The 23,635-nt window shown below is 41.0% G+C and overlaps 1 protein-coding gene across 1 annotated transcript in view; it reads right to left on the bottom strand.

Annotated features, from left to right (window-relative positions):
• SORCS3 (sortilin related VPS10 domain containing receptor 3) overlaps window positions 1–23,635 on the bottom strand; it is a gene marked incomplete at its 5' end in the record, with an annotated part of 64,558 nt that overhangs the window by 22,171 nt on the left and 18,752 nt on the right. The window contains 4 exons of the mRNA XM_010162435.2: window positions 1,582–1,753; window positions 3,250–3,363; window positions 7,424–7,557; window positions 9,128–9,245. Of these exons, the coding sequence (XP_010160737.2) occupies window positions 1,582–1,753; window positions 3,250–3,363; window positions 7,424–7,557; window positions 9,128–9,245 (538 nt within the window). The remainder of the gene's footprint in view (window positions 1–1,581; window positions 1,754–3,249; window positions 3,364–7,423; window positions 7,558–9,127; window positions 9,246–23,635) is intronic.

Raw genomic sequence — 23,635 nt, 5'->3', positions numbered from 1 at the left:
AATCGTCTTACCATGTCAAGTGTGCAGAATATAAAAGAACCAGCCAGGTAGACAAGAAATCCCCTTTGTATAAAAGCAGAGCTTGCATGAAGCTCTGAGGAAGTATGTAAGAAGGCCCTATCAGATTAGTGTGGTCCCAATGAAACATTTAGTTACTGTATAAGAATTTAAATTAATACAAGTGTGTCTGTTTAAAAAAACTTAACAAGGTATCATGAGAAAATAACTTCTCTGCAGCAGTATGCTCAGACTTACAATATCTACTTGTATCCTTGAAGGTCTTAGTTGCTGATGAAGGCTACACCAAGGACTGGGAGGGGAAGGGACACTAGGCTTGCACTGTTTCTAATACGATTTTCCTGGAGATCTAGTGCTGCTTGTTGTCAGAGGCAGGATACTTAGGAGACAGGCACCTAGTCTGTCTTAGTGTCATTATTCTTACATTTGTGACCATGGCATGTCTGGCCCCCAGCTGTCTCCAGGTACTGTCCCAAATTATATAGGACAGAGTAGATGACAAAATGTACTTGTGGTTCTCCAACATCACCTTGTTCCCTGGCTGCCCCTCCTAAGACACTCTAAGGTGCTAGAGGTGAGGTTGTGAGGTGACCCTTCTGCTTAACCAGAAAACAGATGGAACACAAGCCATTGTGGGAAAATCACTCTTGGACTTCCAATGACACCTCCCACAGGCAGTCAAAAGCCAGCAGGGGAATGCAGCAGCTGCAAATACAGCAGGGCTTTTAGTGGTGCAGTTACATATATACCTAAACATTGAATCAAATCACAGACCAGAAGAGGCATAAGATCATTTGAAAAACCCTCCTGTCAGTCTACATACCAAGTGCCTTGCTTAGCTATCCAACCCTCCACTGAGCCATAAGCCTTGGTGACACAGGCTGCCCCATCCATTTTTGCCAGACACGGGGGTACCTGACTCACAGCAATCACCAGCAATGCCTCAATATTTTGATACTTCAGGCACCAGCATGGCCTAGTATCACTTATGCTACTGTTGGCTACAGAGGGAATCATACTACATCATACACAAAAATTAGGGGCTAGGCAGCTCAGAGGTGGCTTGAGAAGGTTCAGTTCCTACTGCAAAACAATAATGTCCCTCACTGCTCCCCATGAGTCTGAAAATGTTCCCCACTGTTCTTAACCTTTCCCAGCGAAGCTTCAGCTAAAGCTTTTCATCCCAGAAACAAAATTATTAAGTGCAGTGACACCATTTCTGCCTCACAAACTCCATAAACTGCAGTTCACTACAGGCAGCAAGTAGCTAGTGGGGAAATATATTTTTGACCAGATATCTTTTTTCAGCATTTGCTTCATCATCACTGGTAGACGAGATAACTGGCTAAATACTCCTTTAGCTTGACCCAATATGATTAGTTTGTATGTTTCAAGTATAGCCCTCTTTCCTGAATTTTCCTAAATCTCATTTGTCTTCATCATTTCAGGACCCCACCTGATCACTATTTTCCTCGCAGCAGCCTGACAGATGAAAGAAAAGAGTGCAAGTTCTGTCACACAGCGAAAGGTTTGCTAAGCCCACTAACAAACAAACTAACAAACCTCTTCCATAAGAATGACAAAAGTGGCATTGTGTCCCTGCTCTGTAACCAACTTCCCATCAGTAGTGAGGATGTGCAGTCCCCGAGGTGCTTTCCCAGGGCATTTCTCCATCTTGGCCATGTACTTCTGTCGCAAGCCATCTGTGCAGTTGTTAGACACAATCCTGCGGTACCTGGGGAACAGTAACAAAAGGAGACTGGGCTTAGGTGGTGGGTGGAAAAGTTTCTTTGTTTTGTTTCTCCATATTAATGCATGAGTTTTTGCAAAGGCTAACTGCCTGCATGATTCCTTCACTGAAAGGAAGAATCAAAGAAATTTAACGCTTTATTAAATTGGAGAAAACCAAACAAAACACAATCCAACCTTCTCCCGAGAGTCTCAGCAGCATTACTGAAAACAGACACACATTGTGGAGGTGAATTATTCTGCACTGCTAAAAGGCAAAGAACTCCCCCCCAACTCCCCATGCCTGCAGGATTGCACCCTGCATCTCAGCTTTTTAATTATGCTTTTTATTACATTTTGTCTGCCTCTACTCTGCTAGAAGGCACTTGGAATGATCTGCCAAGAGCTTTGTCCAGTCCAATTTTAAAATTATTCAAGGAATGGGTTTTTCTCTTGTCTCTTCTTGGAAGAGGTTAGTGAACTAGCAGGACACTTCGCTATTCCTGGTGCTGTTGAGGGGGATTAACCCTTTCTAATAATTTCAGAGTAAAAATAAAGGATTGGTTAAGAATCACAGACCCCAACTATTTTCTTATTGCTCTCTGTCAAGAGGGTTACAAGCAATTATACCGGACACGGTTGTTGTAATAATATCCCATATTTATAGCAACCTTTCAGCTGAAAGGGGGTCTCTGAAGTGAAATGAGTCCAGACTCCCAGCAGCCCCACTTTGTTCAGCCACCCGTATCAACCAGCCACAAAAAATCCTGTCATAACAATCAAACATGCAGGACCTGTGACTCAGAAAGAGCCCTGCAAAGTCTTCAGGGCCTGCACCGCCTGAGAAGGAACATCGCAATTTTGCACCAGCCAGTGCATCCAGAGTTTCGGAGAATCCCCTGCACGATAGAATATCATTTGCAAAGGAATACTACCATAATAAACCAACACTTGCCATCTGTTCTGGGTAAAACCAAGAGAAACCAGCACATGTAGCTTGTCTGAAATCTCAAGACATTGTATATACAAAGTGAAAATGGCAGAGAAAAAAAAAAAAAAAAAAAAAAAAAAAGAAGAGGTTAAATATTGCTCATTTGAGCCTCCCCAGAAGCTGTTATAAATAGGAGCTGTAAGATAGGAAGAGGTTCAACAAAAAGTGATGTGAAATACCTTGAACCTGTCCTTTTAAATGTTCAGCTGTCTCTCAGATAGACCTTCTTGATTTGCGTTTTAATTTTGCAGCAAAGGGGAGCTCCAAGTCTAAGCTCCAGAGATCATACATCACTTGATAGCAATACAATATCTACATGTCACTTATGTTAATGCGCTTCTCCCTGCCTCTGAGGGATGAGGCAATGTTCCATACAGATGCTGCTGCAAACATTACCTTATGAATAAGACTGGAAAAGAGCCAGGTGGGATGGAGAGAGAAAAAAGAACTATCCAGGTTATCTTGTCTGCTGCAAGGTCACCAAAACCAGAGAGACTGCAAGGTTCACTTACCCAGTGCTGTTCAAGTAGCTCTGACCAACGCTGCAATCCTTGGACAGGGAGGACGGGCTGAACCAGAAGGCTGGGACGCACTGGTTGTTGCTGTGCCTCTCATACCCATAGTCACTATGGAGACAAGTCATGAGTGCATCACTGTACCCGTGCACTAGGTTTACCGCAGAGTTTTAGGTGACACTTTTGCTCCCCAAAGCATGTTGGTGTTGCTGGTTCTCTGCTGGATGGCATGAAATCATGGATTGCATTCATCCAGAGACAAAGTGCTTGACTAGTTTGAGAGGCAGGAACACAGTTCACAGAAGGTATGTGATATTTGACAACACCAGAACCACCAACCTTGCAGAGCACTGGAGTAGTTGTGTTTCATTTGGTAATAAAACATGAGCAGAGGTTCAGAAAGAAATTTGTATTGTTAATTTCTTTTCATATTAATTTCTAAAAATTTCACTTGTTGGTTTCTTTTGGTTTGCTTGGGTTTTGCAGTCTCTGCTTTCAGAACAAACCAGGCCAATTCCAAGATCTAATGTCACCTTTTCCCAATGAAGCAGTTAGGAATACAAAACACCAGGAGCACTTCCTGAACAACTAGCCAAGGTATGTATATTTATGTACGTTAATGGCCTCCCTGCTCTTTGACTGCACTGACTGGCCTGAAAGAAAACCATAGCTTATGTTTTTCCGACACTAAACTAAAACAATACAGCCATCTTGGTAGTCTATGGATTACACAATACTGTGTCAAATGGGGAAGGTAATCCAGGGTATTAATGCTTCCTTGGACCACCAAAGAGTGGAAATGCACACAATCATATCCAAGACTTCTTTTTACAGCTGCCTTTGTATGCCAATACAATGATAAAAAAATAGGATTAATCCAAAGCTTTCCATAAGTTTCAATAGGCTCTGGATCAGGTTTCTATGCACAGTCTTTACTGGCAGGCTGGATTCAAGGGGCAAATAAAAAGGGATTCTGTTTTTTTGCCTGAAGCAGGTTAACAAATGCCAACAAACTAAACCTCTGTGGAGACACAGACAGTACAGAAGCCACTACCTTGAAAGCTCTCTGTGCCCTTTAGGGCACTCTGAGTTTTATCTTTTCCCTGCTCAAAGTCTGAATTGCCAACAGAAAGTCTCTAGGAAGAGCTTTGGTAAGACAAAATTGTGCTATGTCCCCAGTGACCCAGGCTGCTCCTGTTCTTTTTTGGAGGGCAAAAATTCTGCAAGCTACTTTAAAAGGTACAGAAATTCCCTAATGCTCTTTCTCTCAACATTCAATTTAATCATTCTCAGTGGGTCCGACCTGCACAGTCAAAAATGCCTGGCAGTGACTTGGTAATTAAAAATATTCAGAAGGAGCTGTACTTTGCCCCAAAGAAGAAAAGAGCTGCATAAATATTTAATAAAATTAAAGACAACATTGCTGTATGCCCTCAAGGTTCTATGCTTGTTCATTAACTTCTGGTAAATGTATATTAAAACCTTGCATGCTGCCCACCTTCCTTCTCATAAGCCCCAGGGTTTGCATAAGTTAAGGAAATAATCAAGTCCAGCTGCTGTGCCATCTTTCTCAGGAAAGCTATCTTGGCAGAGTAAATAAAGAAGCAGGAGGAGGGAAAAGAAAGATCAGAGAGCATTTTAATAACATTTCTGAGTTCCTCCTGCCATTCTCTCTGTTAGAAAAAGGCCAGGGTTTGCTTTTGGAAATGACTATGAGGGTTAGCTGGAGTCATCCCTGATCTTGATTCATGAGGATTTGTTGAACTGGGGCCCTGGATCGTGGTTTATGCCCCTGAAATTCAGACTAGCCTTATATTTAGCAGGAAGCAGATATAACTGCAGCATGAGGCAGAGAAGGGGAAAGGGCACTGTGACCACATGGGAGGGAGCACAGCCCTCACTGCTTGTTCTATAGGGCTCCCACAGCCACTTGTCCTGGCTCCACAGCTCTTGAAGGCAGGCGTCATCACATCTGGTAGCATGGGATGCTCTGTGACCAGAACCAGCCTCCACATCTACCTACTGGGGAAGTGGAGGGCCTGTCTTGTGGGACATGCTGGTCAGTGTACTCACACAACGCAGCTGCTGATCCTCCTCCTTTCCCTGACTCTCCACAGGACCTGCTCAGTTTATACACAAGACACAAACCAGACAGTGCATCCAAGAACAATTGGCAATTGTGAACTCAGTCAGAAAAGGCTGAGTGGACATCTTCCCTTTTCAAAAGCACCAAGTGAAAGAGTAGGAGTTGTCCTTCCAACTGTAGATATCTACAGTGAGGACATATCTCCATAAGCTTCCTGCCTATAGCCTCCTTCCAAACAGCGGAGAGAAAAGGCACTTCTCAGCACCTCCCCTTCTCAAATTGACATCCAAACTGATCGCCCTACACCCTCTTCCAGCCAGGCCTGCAGACTAGCATCAAAACTAACCCTTAAATTGAAGCTGGTTCTGATTCTCCATCACCAGCTATATTTTGCAATTAGAAGCCAGTTAACAGTTTTGTTGGCAGCACAGAGTCTGAAACAAAAGCCAGCTTGCTGTCCTCTAACCACATTTCCTCTGCAGGACTGACAAGGTTAACAGCAACATTCTCTCATGTTAGTGGGAAAGTTAAGCAAAAATGATACTGAACATGTGCAAGCAACATGTCAATTGACTGAAAAGGTACATTCTGATGCAGACCCTTTTCAAGGCAGAACAGCACTTAAGGCCAATTTAGCTACCACAGTTTTCCACTTATAGCTTAGAAAAGACAAGCTTCACCATGAAAATAGAAAGGTGGTGAGGCACAAAGCCACAAAAAAAAAAAACAACAACAACAAAAAAAAAAAAAACCCAACAAAAAAAGGGCAAATAAGCATCTCTGGAGACTGGTGCTTGGTTCAGCTCAGAGGCATATGCCAATGCCAAGGGCAGATACTGCAGGGCAAGATAGTTTGTTCATCCTGCAAGGTCACATGATGAGAACAAAGGGGAAAGATCTCCTGAGTCAAGCTAAGAAGTCTCAGATGTAATTTTGGCATTAGGAACAAATTAAACATCCATCCAGATAAGATTAAAATCTCTGTTCTATATCCCTGAACCTCTCTTAGAGCCAAACTACTCCAATATTCAAGAAAATATTTTGGTCTATATTTTTTATTCATTTTTACTCATTTCAGTGTGTCCATGTTCTAAAAAGAACTGAGTCTCAGTTGGCCTAGGTTCAAATAAGTGTGCAGATCTTATACCTCCCACCTCTTCAGGAAGGATTCGAAGGTAAATGAAGTTTACACCAATACAGAATCAGACACTGATCCTGATAACCTACTTTAAAAATTAAAATGTTTTCTTAGCTGATCTGCATTCAGGGTATTTTGAACTCCATTTAAATGATATTCTGATCATTTAAACTCAAACATCACAGCTACTGACAGTCTTAAATCTTTGAAATACTGCCTACCACAGGTTCCCTGCAGGAATTCCTGACTGTTACGCATTCTCCCATCTCCTATCCCTGACTGTCAAAGCAGTATTAAGAAGTGGTTCACTTTTTCCCTGTTTTATTTTTAAGCTGCTTTCAAAGTGACCTTAAAACAGTTTGGAAATTATGGCCCCATTAAGTTACAAACACCAATATTTATGCAAAACAAGTAGCTACATCTGACAAGAGTGGACTGTACAGTCATGTCACAGAAGCTTTTTCAGAAATTTCTCAACAAAACATTGCTAAAAAGTAACAAACAGTTCCCAGGAATTCAAAGAAATAATGATAAAAATGTGCATGTTTCACTAGCTTGCTCCCTAGGTATTCAATGACCTTAGAAGTGAGGACAGAAAAATTCCTTCTTTCTCCTGTAATGGATATGATTTGGTCCAGAGAAGAGTCCTGGTTGTCACTCTTCTAGAATGACAGACAAAAAAATGCCAATCTGTACTTGCAATTTTCTGCTTTTGAATTCCAGGCTTGGATTTGTCATGGAGATTAACAAAACCCTCCCACAGATAAGGGGGACACCTCCCTCAGACAACAGGTATAGGGACCACATCTATGCTATAGGTATGATCATAGCCACAAAGCTGCATGAGATTCAGTTTCTCTGCAAGGTTTTCTGTCTGCACGGTAGCTCGGCCACTGACAATCCTACAAGAATAGTCTCTGCAGAAGTCCCCAGAGTCACATACTCACCACTCAAAGTCCCCTTGACCACAGACACATGGTTCAGTCACCACAGTATGGGAATAATCCCGACCGAGGGAACACTGGGCTCCAGGCTTGCGTTTTTTATAGATCTTCCTCTCTCCCATGACACAAGGCTCGCCCTTCAGCAGCCAAGGAACAAGAGAAGAAAGAAAAACAGAGAGCTGTAGTGGCAGCTAGGATCTAAATGAAGCATTTTGTCAAAAGATACAAAGGGCAATGAAAGCACGCAGTTACCACTGGAAAAGCTGGGAGCAAAGAGTCAAAGTTCCCTTTTGTGCCTTTGCAAACTCAAAAGCCACCATGGAAGGACCCATGAATGCATTGTGTTCAGCACTGAGTTGGGATGCCTCTAACAATCTGCTCAAAATGCCTGGATGCTCAAGCTGTCACAGACACCCAGTTATGTCGTATTTCAGAAGGTATCCACCAATGTATCTAGTCCTATGAATTATCCTGAAAAAACAATGTAGAATGAATTATCCTGAAAAAACTCCTGTGTTTCTTCCATATGTTGGATGAAATCTACTATGGGAAGATCTAACTAAGCCTAAAATCCAGGGCAGGGACAAAATCTAGATGTGGAACCCAGGAGTGCTGTACCCTCTCCTCTTTCCTTGTCAGACTTGGCTTTCTTATAGGCCATAAATAATTTTGATGGTGTGTTATACTGGGCTTTTTGAACACAAAGGTTTCCATGAGAACTACTGGGAGTAGGTAATCTAAGAGAAACATTTGACATTTCATTTCTATAAATAGAATTTTCTCTGATGCAGAAATAATTTGTCTGCGCAGAAGTAAGGGGAAAAAAAAAACCCACCTAATTGAAACACTTCTCTTTCCCATTAACAGTGATTCCCAAGATGGCTGCCTAGGTACACGTCTTCCCTTTCTTTCATTTAAATTATTTTCATTTATTCAATTCTATGACTTCAGTTATCTGATACATCCTTGCCAAATTCATGATCATTTCTAATTCATGGATTTCATTCAGGAATATCACAGTGCCAATAGTTCTGGTTCTAGTTATGTTGCCCTGCAGGGAATGGGACATCATACTGGTGGTCAGTGACCCATAAGTAATCTTCAGAGGGTATTGAGCTCTCTCAGTTACAGTGGCTTCAGCACCTAAATATATCCAGCATGAAAATAAGCCAGAGTGTATGAAAAGCAAAGCATGTATCCTTGAAGAAAATGAAATAATTTGGTCTTCTCTGGTGTCTTTTATTCAAAGGCTCCCCAGAGTTTTACAGACACCTGCAGGACCTGCAAGATGAATAAATGTTTTTATTTTCATTTTTGAGTAGGGAAAATAGAGGCAAAGTAAAATAAAATTATTTTCATGATTCACTGACAGAGCTAAAAAGAGTGCAATGTCTCCTACAATTCAATCACAAGGTGAGGTTTTACATTGCCCTTAGCACCAAGGGCAAGAAGATTCAGCCGGTGCAATGGAATATTTTCATACAAAGAGAAGTTAACAATCTCCCTAACTTGCCCAGGGAACACTGGCCCCATGTTTATTCATGCATATGCTTCAGGGGAAGTAAAGCATCAACAGGTTAGAACTGTGACTTTATGGATGCAAAAAATCCATATGCTCTGCTGAAGAGAACAAATACATTTTTACCTGGCAACACAGAGTATAGGAAAGGGAGCCCCCCTCATCCCCTCCCTATACAATGGGAATACCTGATTGTGCAGATGCCAGGTTTGGTAGTCATCTTTGTTACACCTACGGCTGAAGATAGACTTGTAGTCCACCTTGACCAGTTGCCATTCAGAACGGAGACTGAAGTGCCCAAAAACTCTGAGTATGAGAGAGGAAAAAAGAATGAATCAGAATCAGACAGGGATATCCTTCCAGCAAGCAAATAATTTCTCATGAATCTGAGCTGCAGAAACCAACAGAGTCTTGGAGCTTGATGCCAGAAAATGTTACCCCAGCCATGAATAAAATTTTCCTGTTCCTGTAACATCCTAGGATTGTTCAGCCTTTGCCTGACCCCTTGTACAGGCTGTGTTCATAGAATCATAGAGAGTTGTGAGTTGGACGGGACACACAAGGATCATAGAGTCCAACTCCTGTCCTAGGATAAGACAATCCCAAGATTCAGACCATGTATCTGAGGGCATTATCCAAATGCTTCTTGAATATTGTCAGGCTTGGTGCCATGACTACCTCCTTGGGGAGCCTGTTCCAGTGCTCCACCACCCTCTGCCTGAACAACCTTTTCCTAATGCCCAACCTAAACTTGCCCTGGAACATCTTCCTGCCATTTCCTCTGGTCCTGCCATTTCCTCTTCCTGTTGGAAAGTCTTCCATGCTTCTAGTACAATGGGCCCCAAGTCTAATACAGACAGCCAGGTGTATCACTCAGAACCATAAACAATCAGAGTAGAAAGCAATGTGTCTGATGTAATGGGAGCTATTCTCATGAATATATGGGTTTGGCTGTCTCAAAATCAAGCCTTTCTTAGCTGACTCAGTTTCTTTACTGCTGAACTTTCACATTGCACAAACTTACTACTTAATGAATTGTAAAAGAAACATCTGAAATAACATATTTGGGATATGAACTGTAGGCAAGCGACCTGCCAAGATAGCAGCCTCCCTTCCACCTGGTGAATGCTGACTGTGGCTAGTAGAAGTGGAATTATAAGTGATCACCACTGTAAGGTTATCAGTAGTTTTTCCTTAAGTCTTTTGAGTAGGTCACTGATCACCAGCATTCACTGATCACACTCCATGGTTCACCTCGCTAAGTAATAAGTTGATTTTCAGGATTAAAACGACACATTTTCCCACACAATTCCAGGACAACACAAGGCTTGTACTGAGTAAGGCAGTATATGGGAGCAGCTGGAGCTGAGGGGTCAGCACGCAAAAAATAGTGGGAGAAGGACTCAGACTGTTAAAATTGAGGCACAGATCTGTTACTAACAGGATGATGAAAGAGATCATATAAAATTGAATAGCACCAGAGGCTTCTTCCCAAACCTGGAGCAGAACATTGGAAGCAGAGCTGATTGTTGAACACAGGTCTCTCTAAATGCCATGCTAACTAGATGGCACTCCTTCAGCCACAGGGAAAGCTATGTGAATGCTTAAGTGTCTGGAAGGGAAGCACCAAAGCAACAATGAGCACTGATGGTATACGTCACCAAAGCACCATCACCACAAATACTAAGGGACTCTACATGTTGGAAGCTTGCACCTTCACCAAAGTAAGCAAAATCAAAGGAAAACCATGGTTTGATTAATAAATAACACCAGGAACCCAGACAAAATACTCCATCCATCCAGAAACATTGTATGAGTTCGGCAAGGTGTTGAGTTTTTGATCAAGTAACAGCTTCCTATTCCCTTGGCCAGCTGTGATTTTCACAGTAAGCAGCAGCTTTTCAATCAGCTGCAGCTGGATTTCCAAAGGGGTGTATAATAGCAGGAGATTAGGGCAGGGACACAGGTGACCAAACATTAGAAGCCATTAACAAAACTACAGCTTCTCATTGGCAGGGGGAACATCTCAGTACACAAAAACAACAAAAAAAAAGCCAACAATCAAATTGCTGGCATGTTATAATGACAAATCTTATTTTCTCTTAATCTTAAATGAACACATAAAAGAACCTAAAAAACTAATCTAAAATACCAGTTCCGGATTTTAAAAATTCTCTATGTACTAACCCCCAATCTTTTCTGACACTCATGAGGCAGCAAATGTCATTGTATCACCCTTACTGCAAGATTTGGAGGGCAGAGAAATAATGCTTTTTTTTTCCCTATGCCAAATCTTCCACTAACCTACGTTTTTACCCAAGTCACTTATGAGATTAAAGATTCTGGTTTTTTCATTATTCCAGACTAAAAGAGGGAGAGAGAGAGATGATTTACAAATTTCCCTATGAAAACAGAAAAGAAACAAAAGGGAAAACTTTTGTTGAGTTTCCAAGCACTGACTGCAATCCAGATCCTGCTGGGTCCCTAGTGTGCTGCCATTCTTTACTTTAGGTCATCTTAATTTACACTGTAATCACACAGGGTTGTTGGCTCTGCAGCTTTGCTCTCCCCTCACTGCCCAGACTATTGTTGTAGACTGTAGTCTGCACCAAAATGCCTTTGCATTGTGCTATTTTTCATAAAACAGAGACCATCCAGGAATCAGTCATGTTCTCCCATTTAGACCCTCGTGGGTATCAGGGAGAGAAAAGGGAGTGGAGGAGATCGGAGAGCCTGGAGTTGTGGGTTTGCTGTGGACAGCTTTCTAACACAGGTTAGAAATTAGTAGGTGGGGAAGCACTTGTGTGCAGGAATGGATTTATTAGGTAGATTGTTGCTGGGTCTTCAGAAAATTCTTTAGTGTCGTCCTAATTATGGGGTATTAGCCATAGAAAACACCACTGCATTCAGGGAAAGCTACAGAAGAAACTAATTCCTGTTCCTCAACTCAGAAGGCACACCCTGGACCACAATCAAGACATGGAAATCACAGCAATATGGGGTGTCAGGCCACTTGTTTGGAGAATGAGGGAGAAAGGAGGAATAGGAAATATCACAGAGGGGGAAGGGCAGAAGGCCTCTGAAACTGTACTTAAGAAGGAGTTCTAACTCCAGTTCCCCTCCCCACTTTCCCTTGGCAATGGGTAAATCCCATCAGTTCTTATGCCACAGTTGCTTTCAGCACTTATTCTCACAGAGTGCATGTCTTGTCATGGCATTATTGCACAGCTGGGCAGCTCTCCCATGAATCTTGTTTGTCCATGATGTGATGCATGACTGAAATGTCATTCCCACAAAGCAGCAACTCAGCAGGCAGAAATTATTTAGTTCAGTAGATTTATACCAGTTCAGGATTTGACCTGGGTGTTTATTACACAGAAAACAGCAAGAGGAGAGGACAACGTAATCAAACACAAACACTTGCCTGAACTCAGAAGACAACAGGGCTGGAGAAATCCAACACTTTGACAGCCAACATATCGCAAGGAAAATGTTCCTCAGATGGACCCTTACCTAAGTGTCCAGCAAGAGGGCAAAAGGCTTCTTTGTCCTTTACAAGCTATAAAAATTGCCAGAACCACTTGCATTTTAAATCTATTAAAACAAGCTAAAAAAACTTGTCTGCCATTGAAATTCTCCATGATAATGATAATTAATGGAAAAAACAAGGTTTCCTAAGTGGAAGGCAATATATTAGCATTCCAAAAGCACAGAGCATTAGCTACTCTTTAATTAAATTACTTCAAAGAAGATCTTTGTATATAATTGCTATAATTTAGATGGAAACAATACTACACTAAATGTAATTAGAGGAGTGTGAACAGAGAGGGATGTTTTCCTCTGTGCTGCAGAGATGGTTCTGGGTTGTCTGATTCCTAAAGTGGTAACTTTTCCCTCCCCTTGCTAATAAAAAGCTGCTTAAGCCTGAACAACCATTGCAGTGCAGCCTTCAGAGATAAGAGCTGTTCATGTGCAGAGCAACTAGCAAGCAACCGCACCCTGTGAGCACTGCTCACCAATAACTGCAACCCAGATGCCTACAGCACTTTTTGACTTACCAGCCAACATCATGAAGGTTACATTACATTTCAAGATGAGCCTGTTGTGCACTTGAAAGTTCTATGGGGCTCCACTGGACTCTCAAATAGCTTTCCTTGGGAAGTGGTGAAAACCCTCACCTTTTGTGGAATTAAAAATAGGCTAAACAAACCATCACAGAGAAAAAATCCTGCATGGGCAAAATCAGGTATTGCAGCTGAACTCTGCTTTCATAAGTTTTGGGAACTACATCACCGGATATTTTTCTGTAGTGATTAAGGAGCATACACGACCCTCTCCCCACTATATCTGTTTTGGGTTGGCCAGGTCAAACAGAGAGGGTTGGGCAGACAGCTAAGAGCTGCAATATCTTAAACCTGCTAGTGTTCTGCTACCAATAAGAGCTTAGCATTAAGTGCTCCAGTACCTACATCTGGATTTCTGTATCCAGTGTAGCTGATCTAGAAGAGCTGTAAAAGGCAAGACAGAAGATAGTATACAGGAGATAACAACTTCTTGTTGGCTGAAAATGGAAAAATCTTGCATGCTAATTACCCCAGCAGTCTGAAGGGTGTGGTTTTTTTCTTTTATTTTGAGGCTATTTGTTTTAGAAACAAAACAAGTCCCAAGGAAAGAGATGGAAAAAAATAGATTGATGGGAGTTTTTCCCTACTCAACTGGTGAGTCCTCACATTGCTTTGAACATACCATCTCATTTATCATAACAATTCCCATGTGCCATTGTTTCTCATTTACTTTGTCCACTCACTAAATTAGGGAGGTGGATTTTTTTTTTTTAATAAATATAGCTAAAATATCAAGTTGATACAGGTGAAAAGGGGACATAATGTACTATGAATTTTGCCTCAATAACTTTGTCTACCATCATCTAACTGAAAGCTCTTAATTGCTTGTTGCAAGGATAGAAGACAAAAAAAGAAAGCTGGGTTTTCAAGGTCCAACTCTAGGAAGCCAACGCAAAAAGTATGTTTTGATTTTTTTCCAACTAAGCAGCCTGATCTGGAAGTCCTTGAGAAGCAATAAATACAACAGCCCAGAGAGCATTTAGACAGAATCAGTTTTCTGACTAAGCACAGTTTAACAAAGGTTCTCCAACCTAAGCCATGGAATGGTAATTTACAGGCTTTAGACAGGATAGATTTTGTTCTGTCCCTCAGAGTAAGCAGTTAAAACTCCACATAAAATCTTAGCTAATAGGACAGCATCTTCTCAACTGGGTCTATGCATAACTCACAGTGAAACCATTGCTAGGAAAGCAGAAAATGCCTCCCAATCTCTTCTTTGGAGAAACAAAGCAAGACTTTTCTTGCCAGGACTGGATGTCATTAATTTGCAAAAAAAAAAAATTACTAGCAACTTGGAAAACAATTCTGAAATGCTTACAGTTTCATGATGGAGTCATTTTGGAAAAGGTCATTGGTAATGCTGCTATAATTATATCTTTCATTAATTTTTAAAATATACAATAACTTACAAATGCAGTATATAGTGACTGCATAACCTTGTACAGAAGCTATTTTAAAGGCTTTTTAAATTTATACAGTGTTCTCTTGACTACTTACATTGCTTTTGCCTTATCATTCCTTGCATTGTTGATAGTTGTGTTTTTTATGTAATTCAATAGTGCTTATTCCTGACAGGTCAAGAGAATGAATTGAGGGTCACAAGATAACAGCTTGTCCACCTCTGGCTCATAGATTCAATCCCTGTCCCCTCCTAGGGTATGAGAAATAGATCTTCTCAACTAATAGTTCCTGTACTGGTCACAGGAAAGCCATCAGCTGTATCCATCTGGATCTAACCCTGCTGGCAGTTTCAGATGAGCTGCCCAAGCATGGAAATAGAAATGTCTTCTCATGCCTAAATCAAGTTCAGTTCTATCATTTCTGAAGTAAACTGGCAGGAAATTATATGGAGCAAGCAAGCATTGAAGCTGTCTGTACTTGGCTGCTCTGGTCTGGATGTGGATGGAGGACTTTATCTTCACTAGTCAGCCTAGCTCCTTTGCCCAGAATGGGAGGTAAGGGTCAAAATTCTGGTAATGCTTCCTATCCTCAGCTGTGCCCATCACCAAGACAGATGACTGAAGATACAAAGGAAGGAAGTAGCTGATAAGGTCATCTTCACTACACAAAACATCAAATGTACACTTCTTTCTGAAGCATCTTCCTTCACTGGACATTAACAGGGTGAGAGAGATTAAAAGGTACCTCATTTTCCTTCTCACAAAGTACTCTGGGGATCTCTGAAGTCAGATTTTAACAAGATAAAGGCCCTACAGAATAGACTGTTTAAGTTTTAAGATTTTGAATATCTAAAAATAAAATAAAAGCAAAAAACATAAATATTCTCAACAGACAGCACCTTTTGAGATGAACTACACAAGCAGATAGATGGATGGATCAACAGGAAACTAGATAGAAAGAGAGACAAATATATACTTTAATTGATAATATTGAAGGAAAAGCTAATTGCACTGTCATCATAAACAGACTGTTTCATTTAGGAATGCCTGAAACCAACTTTGCTTTTATTTTCCTTTTATTGTAAAAGAAAAATGCTTGCAGAGGAAGTGTCTTAGCAAGCAAAAAAAACCCAATAGTAAAATCACCCAAATTAGTAAATGTTTTGGCTGAATCTGCACTTCTGTTCTGGGAATGTAGAGAGGGAGAAAGTGAAGCAAGATTACCCTCTGATTCCATTAAAAATTCCTCTTTATTTACATAAATGGTGGACTCAAGAAGTGCTATGAAGCACAATCTGGTAGAACCACCTCCTGGTAGGGAAACAAGTGTGATGTTTTTTTTCTGGTCCCCCCAGAGGGGATGAAGTTATCTCAGCAAAACCAGAGGAAGACCCAGATATGGTCAATCACAGCTGCAGGAGCACTGAGTAGCTAATTCACCACAGCTGAAGGTGCTTAGTCTCTCTGATGTCCAGCAAACAGAAGCACATGTTGCTACTACTGCAATTTTAAGAGCTAACCAAATATCCAAGGCCAACCGTCCTTCCAAGCAAGTATCACCAATGTGGTTTCACAAGCAGGGCTTAGCTAACGCCACCCTCAATGCAGTGGCATAGCACAGACTGGAGAATTCCTGTCTAAAAGCACAGTTATCAGGTGGGCTAACCCTGAGTTACCCAGGGTACATCTGTGCAGCATCAGCTTGGACCCATCAGTGCGAAAGTCAAGGACCAGAGCTATTCAAATTTGGCTGGCCGGATTTCATAAACTCTAAAGACATTTAACTTTTGGGCATGATGTGTAGATGTGGACCTGAGCAGTTGCCAGGTAAAGCCTGCATATGTCTAAGCTCAGCATTTCCATTCCTGTAGCTCTTGGCAAGCCTGGAGAATAAAGCTCTTCTGCGAAACCTATTCTGGCACTTAAACAACCATCACTGAGATGGAGCTAAGAAGCCTAGCCAGATCCAAGTTGGGGTTTGCTGCTGGTTATTGTATTTTATACCCCAGTGCTCCATGCTCTGAGAGAACTGATTAGTTCAGCATCAAGATGGCATGAATACATCGAGGCATCACAAATTAGTCGCTTCCATTTCCTCTGATTCAGAGTGCTGGGTAACATAGACCAGAGGTGGAGGAATGGCCTAACAGAAAGAGCCAAGATCCAGACAAACATATTAGGTTTAGCTGAGACTCAACTGTGTCCCTGTACAAGGTTCTCTCACTTCCATAATTGCCTTGATTTGGTTTGGATTTTTCTCCCCACCAGCCAGGCTACCTTGATCCTACATTCGCTGGGAAAATGGTGAGCCTATGCCAGAGATCCTGGCTCAGTGCACACACACAAGGACTTGGTACATAAATGTACCTCCACCACTTGTTGACATTTATAAGCTTTTGAGACAATAAAATAAAATTCTGTCAATTGCACACACACACACACACACACAAAAAAAGGAAATGAAATCTGGATCTGAAGTCATCTGTGTGCAATAGCAGTAAAGCAAGACTAGCTCCTATTTGAAGGCTGAGCTGTTAGGGCCAAAACCACACAAGCAGCAATGGAACAGTTGCAAATTGTGCCAGCGGGGTTAGGTTTTATGAATGGGGAGTGAGAGATGAGCTATTTCCCCATGAATTAAACATAAATCAAGATTTTAGAGAAAACCAAATGGGCTGTGTAACCTCCCAATGGTTTTTTATTAGGGTTTAGATGGAATTAGCTTTAAAGGAGGTCACTGGTTACACGGAAATTGGATGGAAAGGGACTGAGACAAGGAAGCAGAAACTAATTGAAAGAGACACAGATCAGCAATTAGGGAGAGTAGAAGAGGGGGAGTGAGAGTTATACTGTCTCATGACTGGCAAGATGATGCAGGGAGCAAGAGACTGGAAACAAAGGAAACATAAAAAATGAAAGATGACACTGGAAAGGCAGGCAACTGCCAACAAATAACGTTGTCTAATTTTTATCCTAAACAATAAATATGGTCTTTAAGAGCCACTTTGGAGCTTTTAATTTAGTTGCTTTTGGCTGACCTGTTAACTAGGAACAGTAGCCTCGGGGCAACTGGGTGATGATTCAGGACTGCTGTAGTTCTGTTTTGGATAGAAAGAGAGTAAGAAAAGCATCATTTTTTTTCTAGAAAGAAGAGATGCATTTTCTTCCAAATAAAATATACCATCCATTTGGATCTAGATTTTCAGCAGGTGCAAATTAGTGTATTTTATATAGACCATCTCAGATATAAGGCCTTGTTCTACTGCTACTATTTAGAGGGAGAAAAAACAGCAGCAATGAAACTATCAAGAATATAACAGCAGACAGCAGCTTGCATGATGACAAATTTGTTCAAGAAAAACCTTGGTCTGTATTCTGTTTCTCAAGGGGAAGGGTCAAACAAGAATTTAACAGAATATCTCATGCAGATGAAATCTGAAGAAAGTGGTTTATTTCCACCTCAAAGCAAAACTGAATGTCATGACATGGAGATATTCCACAGAAGAAAAATTTGAAGTGTTGGCCAGATACACTGACTAGCCATCCATATTGAACTGGTCACAGAAAGCTGCACCACTGTCAGATTCTAGGTCAGGGGGATGGATGGGGCAGGGGAAGAGTTTCTGTGAATACAGAAAAAAAACCAAAATCTTGCAATAAAAACCTTGCTGTACAATCATGGCAGACCCTTTTCCCTCAGCTTTGGAAAACAGTCCTGGGATTATTCATCAGCTCAATGGGCACTTCCTTTAAAGTACCAGTAGAAGAGGAAAACCACTGCAAATGACATGGTACAGCATGGTCTTTTAGTTAGCAAGTAATGCCAAGTGCAATTAGTAAGTAATCTGCAGATCGTGTAATTATGAAGCAGCCCTACAGCTTGGGCTCAATTTCTCCATTAGCTGCACAAATAATGCACAAGGCAATGGGGGAGACAGGGATTTTTTAATTTTTTTTTAATACAAAATGCTATCAAAATAAGAACTTACTGAATGACAAACCAAACCTTTAGAAATATGGTCTCTAAAAAATTTATTGTCAATATTCCCAAACCACTTTACATGACAATTGCTTCAAAAGAAATCACAGCAACATGAAAGGGAGCATGAGACACCTGGGAAGGGGGATGGGAAAGCACATTAATTTTTAATGCTGTTTTTCAGAAGTGTTCTCTCTCTTCTTCCAAGCAGTCATGAAAGACGACCAGTTTCTGGCAGCTTTGACACCCGATGATGCTGCCTCTACTTCTATGAAAGATTCTGACAGCTATCAGCAATCTTAGTGTTTCTTCCACTAACTGGTCTGCAGTCCCAACAGAGGCAGGTGCCACCCCCTTGCCAGAAGCTGGATAACATAGCGTGTTCAGTCATTTCAATCTTTCATCCTACAAATCAGTAGATTTCCAACCAGAGATGTCCAACACAAATGTGGAAGCCATTGCTCAGAACGTGTAAGCTCCAAATACATGTGACAGGGAAAATCTGTGGTGGATCAGGGTGACAAGCTTTGCCTGGCACAGGGTTATCAGAAAGAAGGCTCAGAAGCAGAGATGATACCTGTACCTGGCTGGGCAACAGTGTGAGATGCTGGCTGACCAGTTATAGTGGGAGAATTTTCACAGGCTTGTGTCAAATTGATCATGAAACAAGAAAATAATGTAGAATGATCAAATGATGACAAGCTCTCCCTTAGGAATAAAGGCTTCTAGCACTACCTGAACTATGCAAGATGTCTCAAACTATAGTATGGCTACTCTAGGGAGCTGTTCCCCACCATCACTGTAGCCCAGTGATGAAAAATCTGTTACAGTGAACTGTGTCACCAACTCAATGCTGAGCCTTCTTAGCTCCCAGAAAAGCTGGTGTGCTTTACCACCCTCTGCCCCATGCAGGATCAGGGCCAGAATGAGCTGAGAAGGTGCTGAGGCTATATGGTTCTCAGCCCCCTGAGGCCTGGTGGGATCAGCAGTCCAGGATATTTCATAGCTTGCTCTAATGGAAAGGTGAAAGACTCTGAGGAACACGTGTGTGCACAGCACCCTACTGATGGCTGTGCAACCCACACCAGGTCCGAGTGCCTTGTACAGCGCAGCCTAGCTGCTAGCAGGAGGACAGCACAGGACCTATAATCCATCTGTCCTTACTTAAAAGCACAAGAAACAAAGCACATCAGACTCTATATGAGAATATCTGGATTGTACCGTCATCAGGCAACCTTTGTCCTTTTACTTAGGGAGAAGAAATCATGTATCAGCCTGTTGCTCATCCTGGCTCCTTCTGTAAGGGCTTTTTTAATTCACTTCCATGAATAAAAGCCTCCAGTCAGAACACCTTTTTCTAGTCCTCCTCCCTGCAAATGCTTACCTCTTTTGAGCATTACAGACATGACTCAGCATCTCCTTCTCCCTAAGGAATGGGAACAGTCTGTACAGTGGGGTACTCATCTGACCCGATTTAATCCCAAGCTCTCCCCACAACAGTCTGCTGAGTGACTGACCATGGACACATCCCTTGTTCTGCCTCAATCTCCCTGCCTGCAATCAACTAATTATGTTGATTTCTTTAGCATAATATTTGATCTACCATTCATAAATAGCATTTGGCTCCAATGAGAGGAATGTTTGCCCCAGAAAGCCAAAGATAGGTAACACATGCCACAGTTCAATGCCTTCTTCATGTGTTATGGCTTCTTCCAGGAATCTTCTGAGTAAATGGCACAACTGCTGGGAACTAATTTCAGGTCTCAGACATCCTCTTCCTAAGGCCCAAAATCAGTCACACGATGCTGTCTGAGAAAGATTACTTTAAGCAGATGTTCTCATCACCCCATTTGTCTATTCAGGTGCCACAGAAAGACCTCAGCTCACACTACAAGTATCAGCAGCGCAATCAATATTGTGTCTCTGTGGACTCTTTAGGTGAATTCATGTAACAATCCAAAGTCTAACAAATAGAGTACTCCTCTGGCAGGCAGGGAGATGGTGGGAGGAAGTGACACTGATTAATCTGTGATCGTTAATAATGTTTTTAAGTCTTGCAAATGAAGATAATGATATGAGCAATCAACTGTCTTACTCCAGGGTATAAACTGATCATCTGCTGGGATAAAATGGGAATTCCTGTAACACACATTTTCTTGTCCATTGAAAAGTCACTTGATGGCATTAGCAAATTGATCATTTTCTCGAAAAGTCCCAGCTATTCATTACTTTCAGAAGGTTTTGGAATTAGATCAGATGATACAGGAATGCAGTTCACTATAGCAAATGTCAATATCCTCTCAATCATTTTGGTTTCCTAACTTCATAATTATAATTGTAATTTTTGTTCTCAGATCAAGTTCTAAATTTTACTTTTCTTTCTGTGTCCAGTCATTATTTTCACAGATTCATTTTAATTCATTGATCCGATTCCAAAGAGTCCTTATGGAGGTTTACACACTGCAGTTTACACAGTGCCATGAGTGAGGAAAGTGCAGTGAACTCACAAGGACACATCAGAGCCTTGCAATAAAATCCACAGTCAATAATAAAGTTGGTTGCATCACAGATATTGCAATAAACATAAAAAGAAAGGAGAACTGAAATGTGAGCTAAAACCACAATGGGAATAACAATTAAAACCTACCAGTCCTTTCTAGGTATATAATGGTACCTATGCAACTTGGATAAACCAGGTTTTGAAATCTGCCCTCCAACTGCTCAAAAACCCCACAGTTATTTGCAAATAAGGGACTTTCTCATCCAAACATGATATTCTTTGTGCTTCTAATACAATAACGATTTTTTTCTATTTTTTGAGGGTTTTTTCCCCTAATTTCCTATTAAAAAATTAGCAGTTACATTATCGTGTGGCCAGGAGTTCCCATGTGTTAACTCTTGTTCTGAAGAAAGTCCCTTATTTGCAAATCTCCATAAATGAGAAAAGTGTAGAAGGGAAATTTTATTTTTTGTTGTTAATATATACTTTTAGCATCCTCTACTTGCCACTGTTGGAGCATGGAACTGAGCTAGAAGGACCTCTGGTCTGACTCAGTATGGCCTGTATTCTTAATGCTCTCTTTCTCACTTCAAACCTCTCCTGGCCTCCATCTCACCTTTTCCAACATTTCTCAATTACTTCATTCTGCCCCACTCTTCTGCCACCCAGCGATGGATTGTCAGCAATTTTATGGGACTCCTGGATAAAAATTGCTCCCACTTAATCTCTGGTAAAGCTGCATGGCCACGTAAATGAGAAGGCGTTAGAAAGGGCCAGGGCTCATAACCTATTCATTTACAACATACACATAACCAAGGGCAGCAGTCACAGCGATGCTGGCAGACGAGCTTGTATTAAAACCTCCCACTGAAAATGTTAATGCTCAATGATGCATACATAGATATATATGGATCATTAACTATACATACATAGAAACACATATATATTTATATACACACACGTGGGTGTGTCTACATAAATATATATTTATCAGCAGAGACAAACTTAATGATCCTCATCTATAAATGAGTGTCTACACACACACATGTATAATGAGCCTACTAAAATGACAGCAAAGCTCTACAGGGCTGTGAAGCAAAAAGGTTATTTCTGGTTTTGTACATTTGCAGAGATGCTTAGCACAGGAGATAAAGTGGCAGGGGTAATAATTACGAGTCAGAGCTGGAACAATATAAGGTCCCTCTCTGCATCCACAAAAACATCTTGTCTCTGCTTTGAATGGTACAGACTAGCAACACTTTTGAGCAAATACTGCTTCTGTTTGGATAGATCACAAACAACTAGAAAGGAAATACAATCTGATTCCTTTCTCCTGGCAGACAACCTCAGGCAAGTAACATGCTGTTCCTATGGCTTGGCAACACAGAAATGTTAGATCTGATCCATTAGAACGTGAAATCATTAAAAGATACATTAATTGTACAGGACTGAACTTAGAAAAATGTAGATTTCAAAAAGACTAGTGCTACCTAGGCACTCACTGAGTCACCTAAGAACATGCCTGACCCATCGCCCTCATTCATTTGAATTATTTTCCTAAAGGACCCTTTGTTTTCTACCCCAAACACCAATGTGCTTCGGTACACATCTCTTGAAGTGCTGTGACACTAAGGGAGCTGAACTGACCATCTTGTCTGACGAAATGAGTGTCAAAACAACAGCAAAAGAAACTGCAGAAATGGATGATCAGCCAGGAATGGAGGAAGGGAGAGTGAATTCACCTTGGTTAGGCAGGAGCTCCAAGTTAGATCAGCTCGCACAGTCTCATTGTACTTCCCTGTGTGTCACAAAACTACATTCTTAGTAGAGCCCACTCAGCTGTGCTTGTAAGGAAATAACTAATTATTGCAACCTTATAGCCATATGAAATAACAAAATCATAGAATAATTTAGGTTGGAACAGACCTCTCCATGACATCTTGTTCAATTCCCCACTAAAAGCAGCTCCCAATTCAAAATACGCTAAGGTATCTGGAATCAAAGAATGCCCCTACATGCAAATCTACAGATTCTACCGTACTGCTAAGTTCTTTTGGACTGTCTTAGGACACATATACACAGCACAAAGCACAGAAGATCCAAAAAGCCTAAGATGCTCATACAATAAATATAGACAGATACTGCAACTGCTCACATAACAGCCATGAAGTGGTATGAAATTCTGTGCTGAAAATGTTGCTGCTTCCTACAGCCCAGAGAGCCCACTCACAAGGTGTGCCACAGAATGAAGGTTGGGAATAATAGTCATCCAACTGATATACTGATTTTAATAAGATAGTATTATGATAGGATTGTTAATAATGCAATATGATAATAACAGTTGGAGTATAATAACTATTTAATACATATTCCCCTCAGATTTTTTTTTTTTAAGTAGTTGAACACAGACCACTTTTAAACAAATGTATGGAAGAAATTTTCCCTAACAGGAACCAGCCAAGACTGCTAGATATGCAATATGATAATAACAGTTGGAGTATAATGACTATTTAATACACATTCCCTCAGATTATTTTTTTTTTTTAAGTAGTTGAACATAGACCACTTTTAAGCAGATCTATGGAAGAAATTTTCCCTAAGAGGAACCAGCCAAGACTGCTAGACGAAATATTTTGCATTTTCCAGAATGAAAGACAAATCTTTAAAAGCCTACTCAGTTTGTCAGTACAAAA

This window comes from Antrostomus carolinensis, unplaced genomic scaffold (genome assembly GCF_000700745.2).
Source record: "Antrostomus carolinensis isolate BGI_N321 unplaced genomic scaffold, ASM70074v2 scaffold44252, whole genome shotgun sequence".
Lineage (NCBI taxonomy): Eukaryota > Metazoa > Chordata > Aves > Caprimulgiformes > Caprimulgidae > Antrostomus > Antrostomus carolinensis.
Note: the sequence above shows the minus strand (reverse complement) of the source record. Positions and strands in the feature narration are given on the sequence as shown.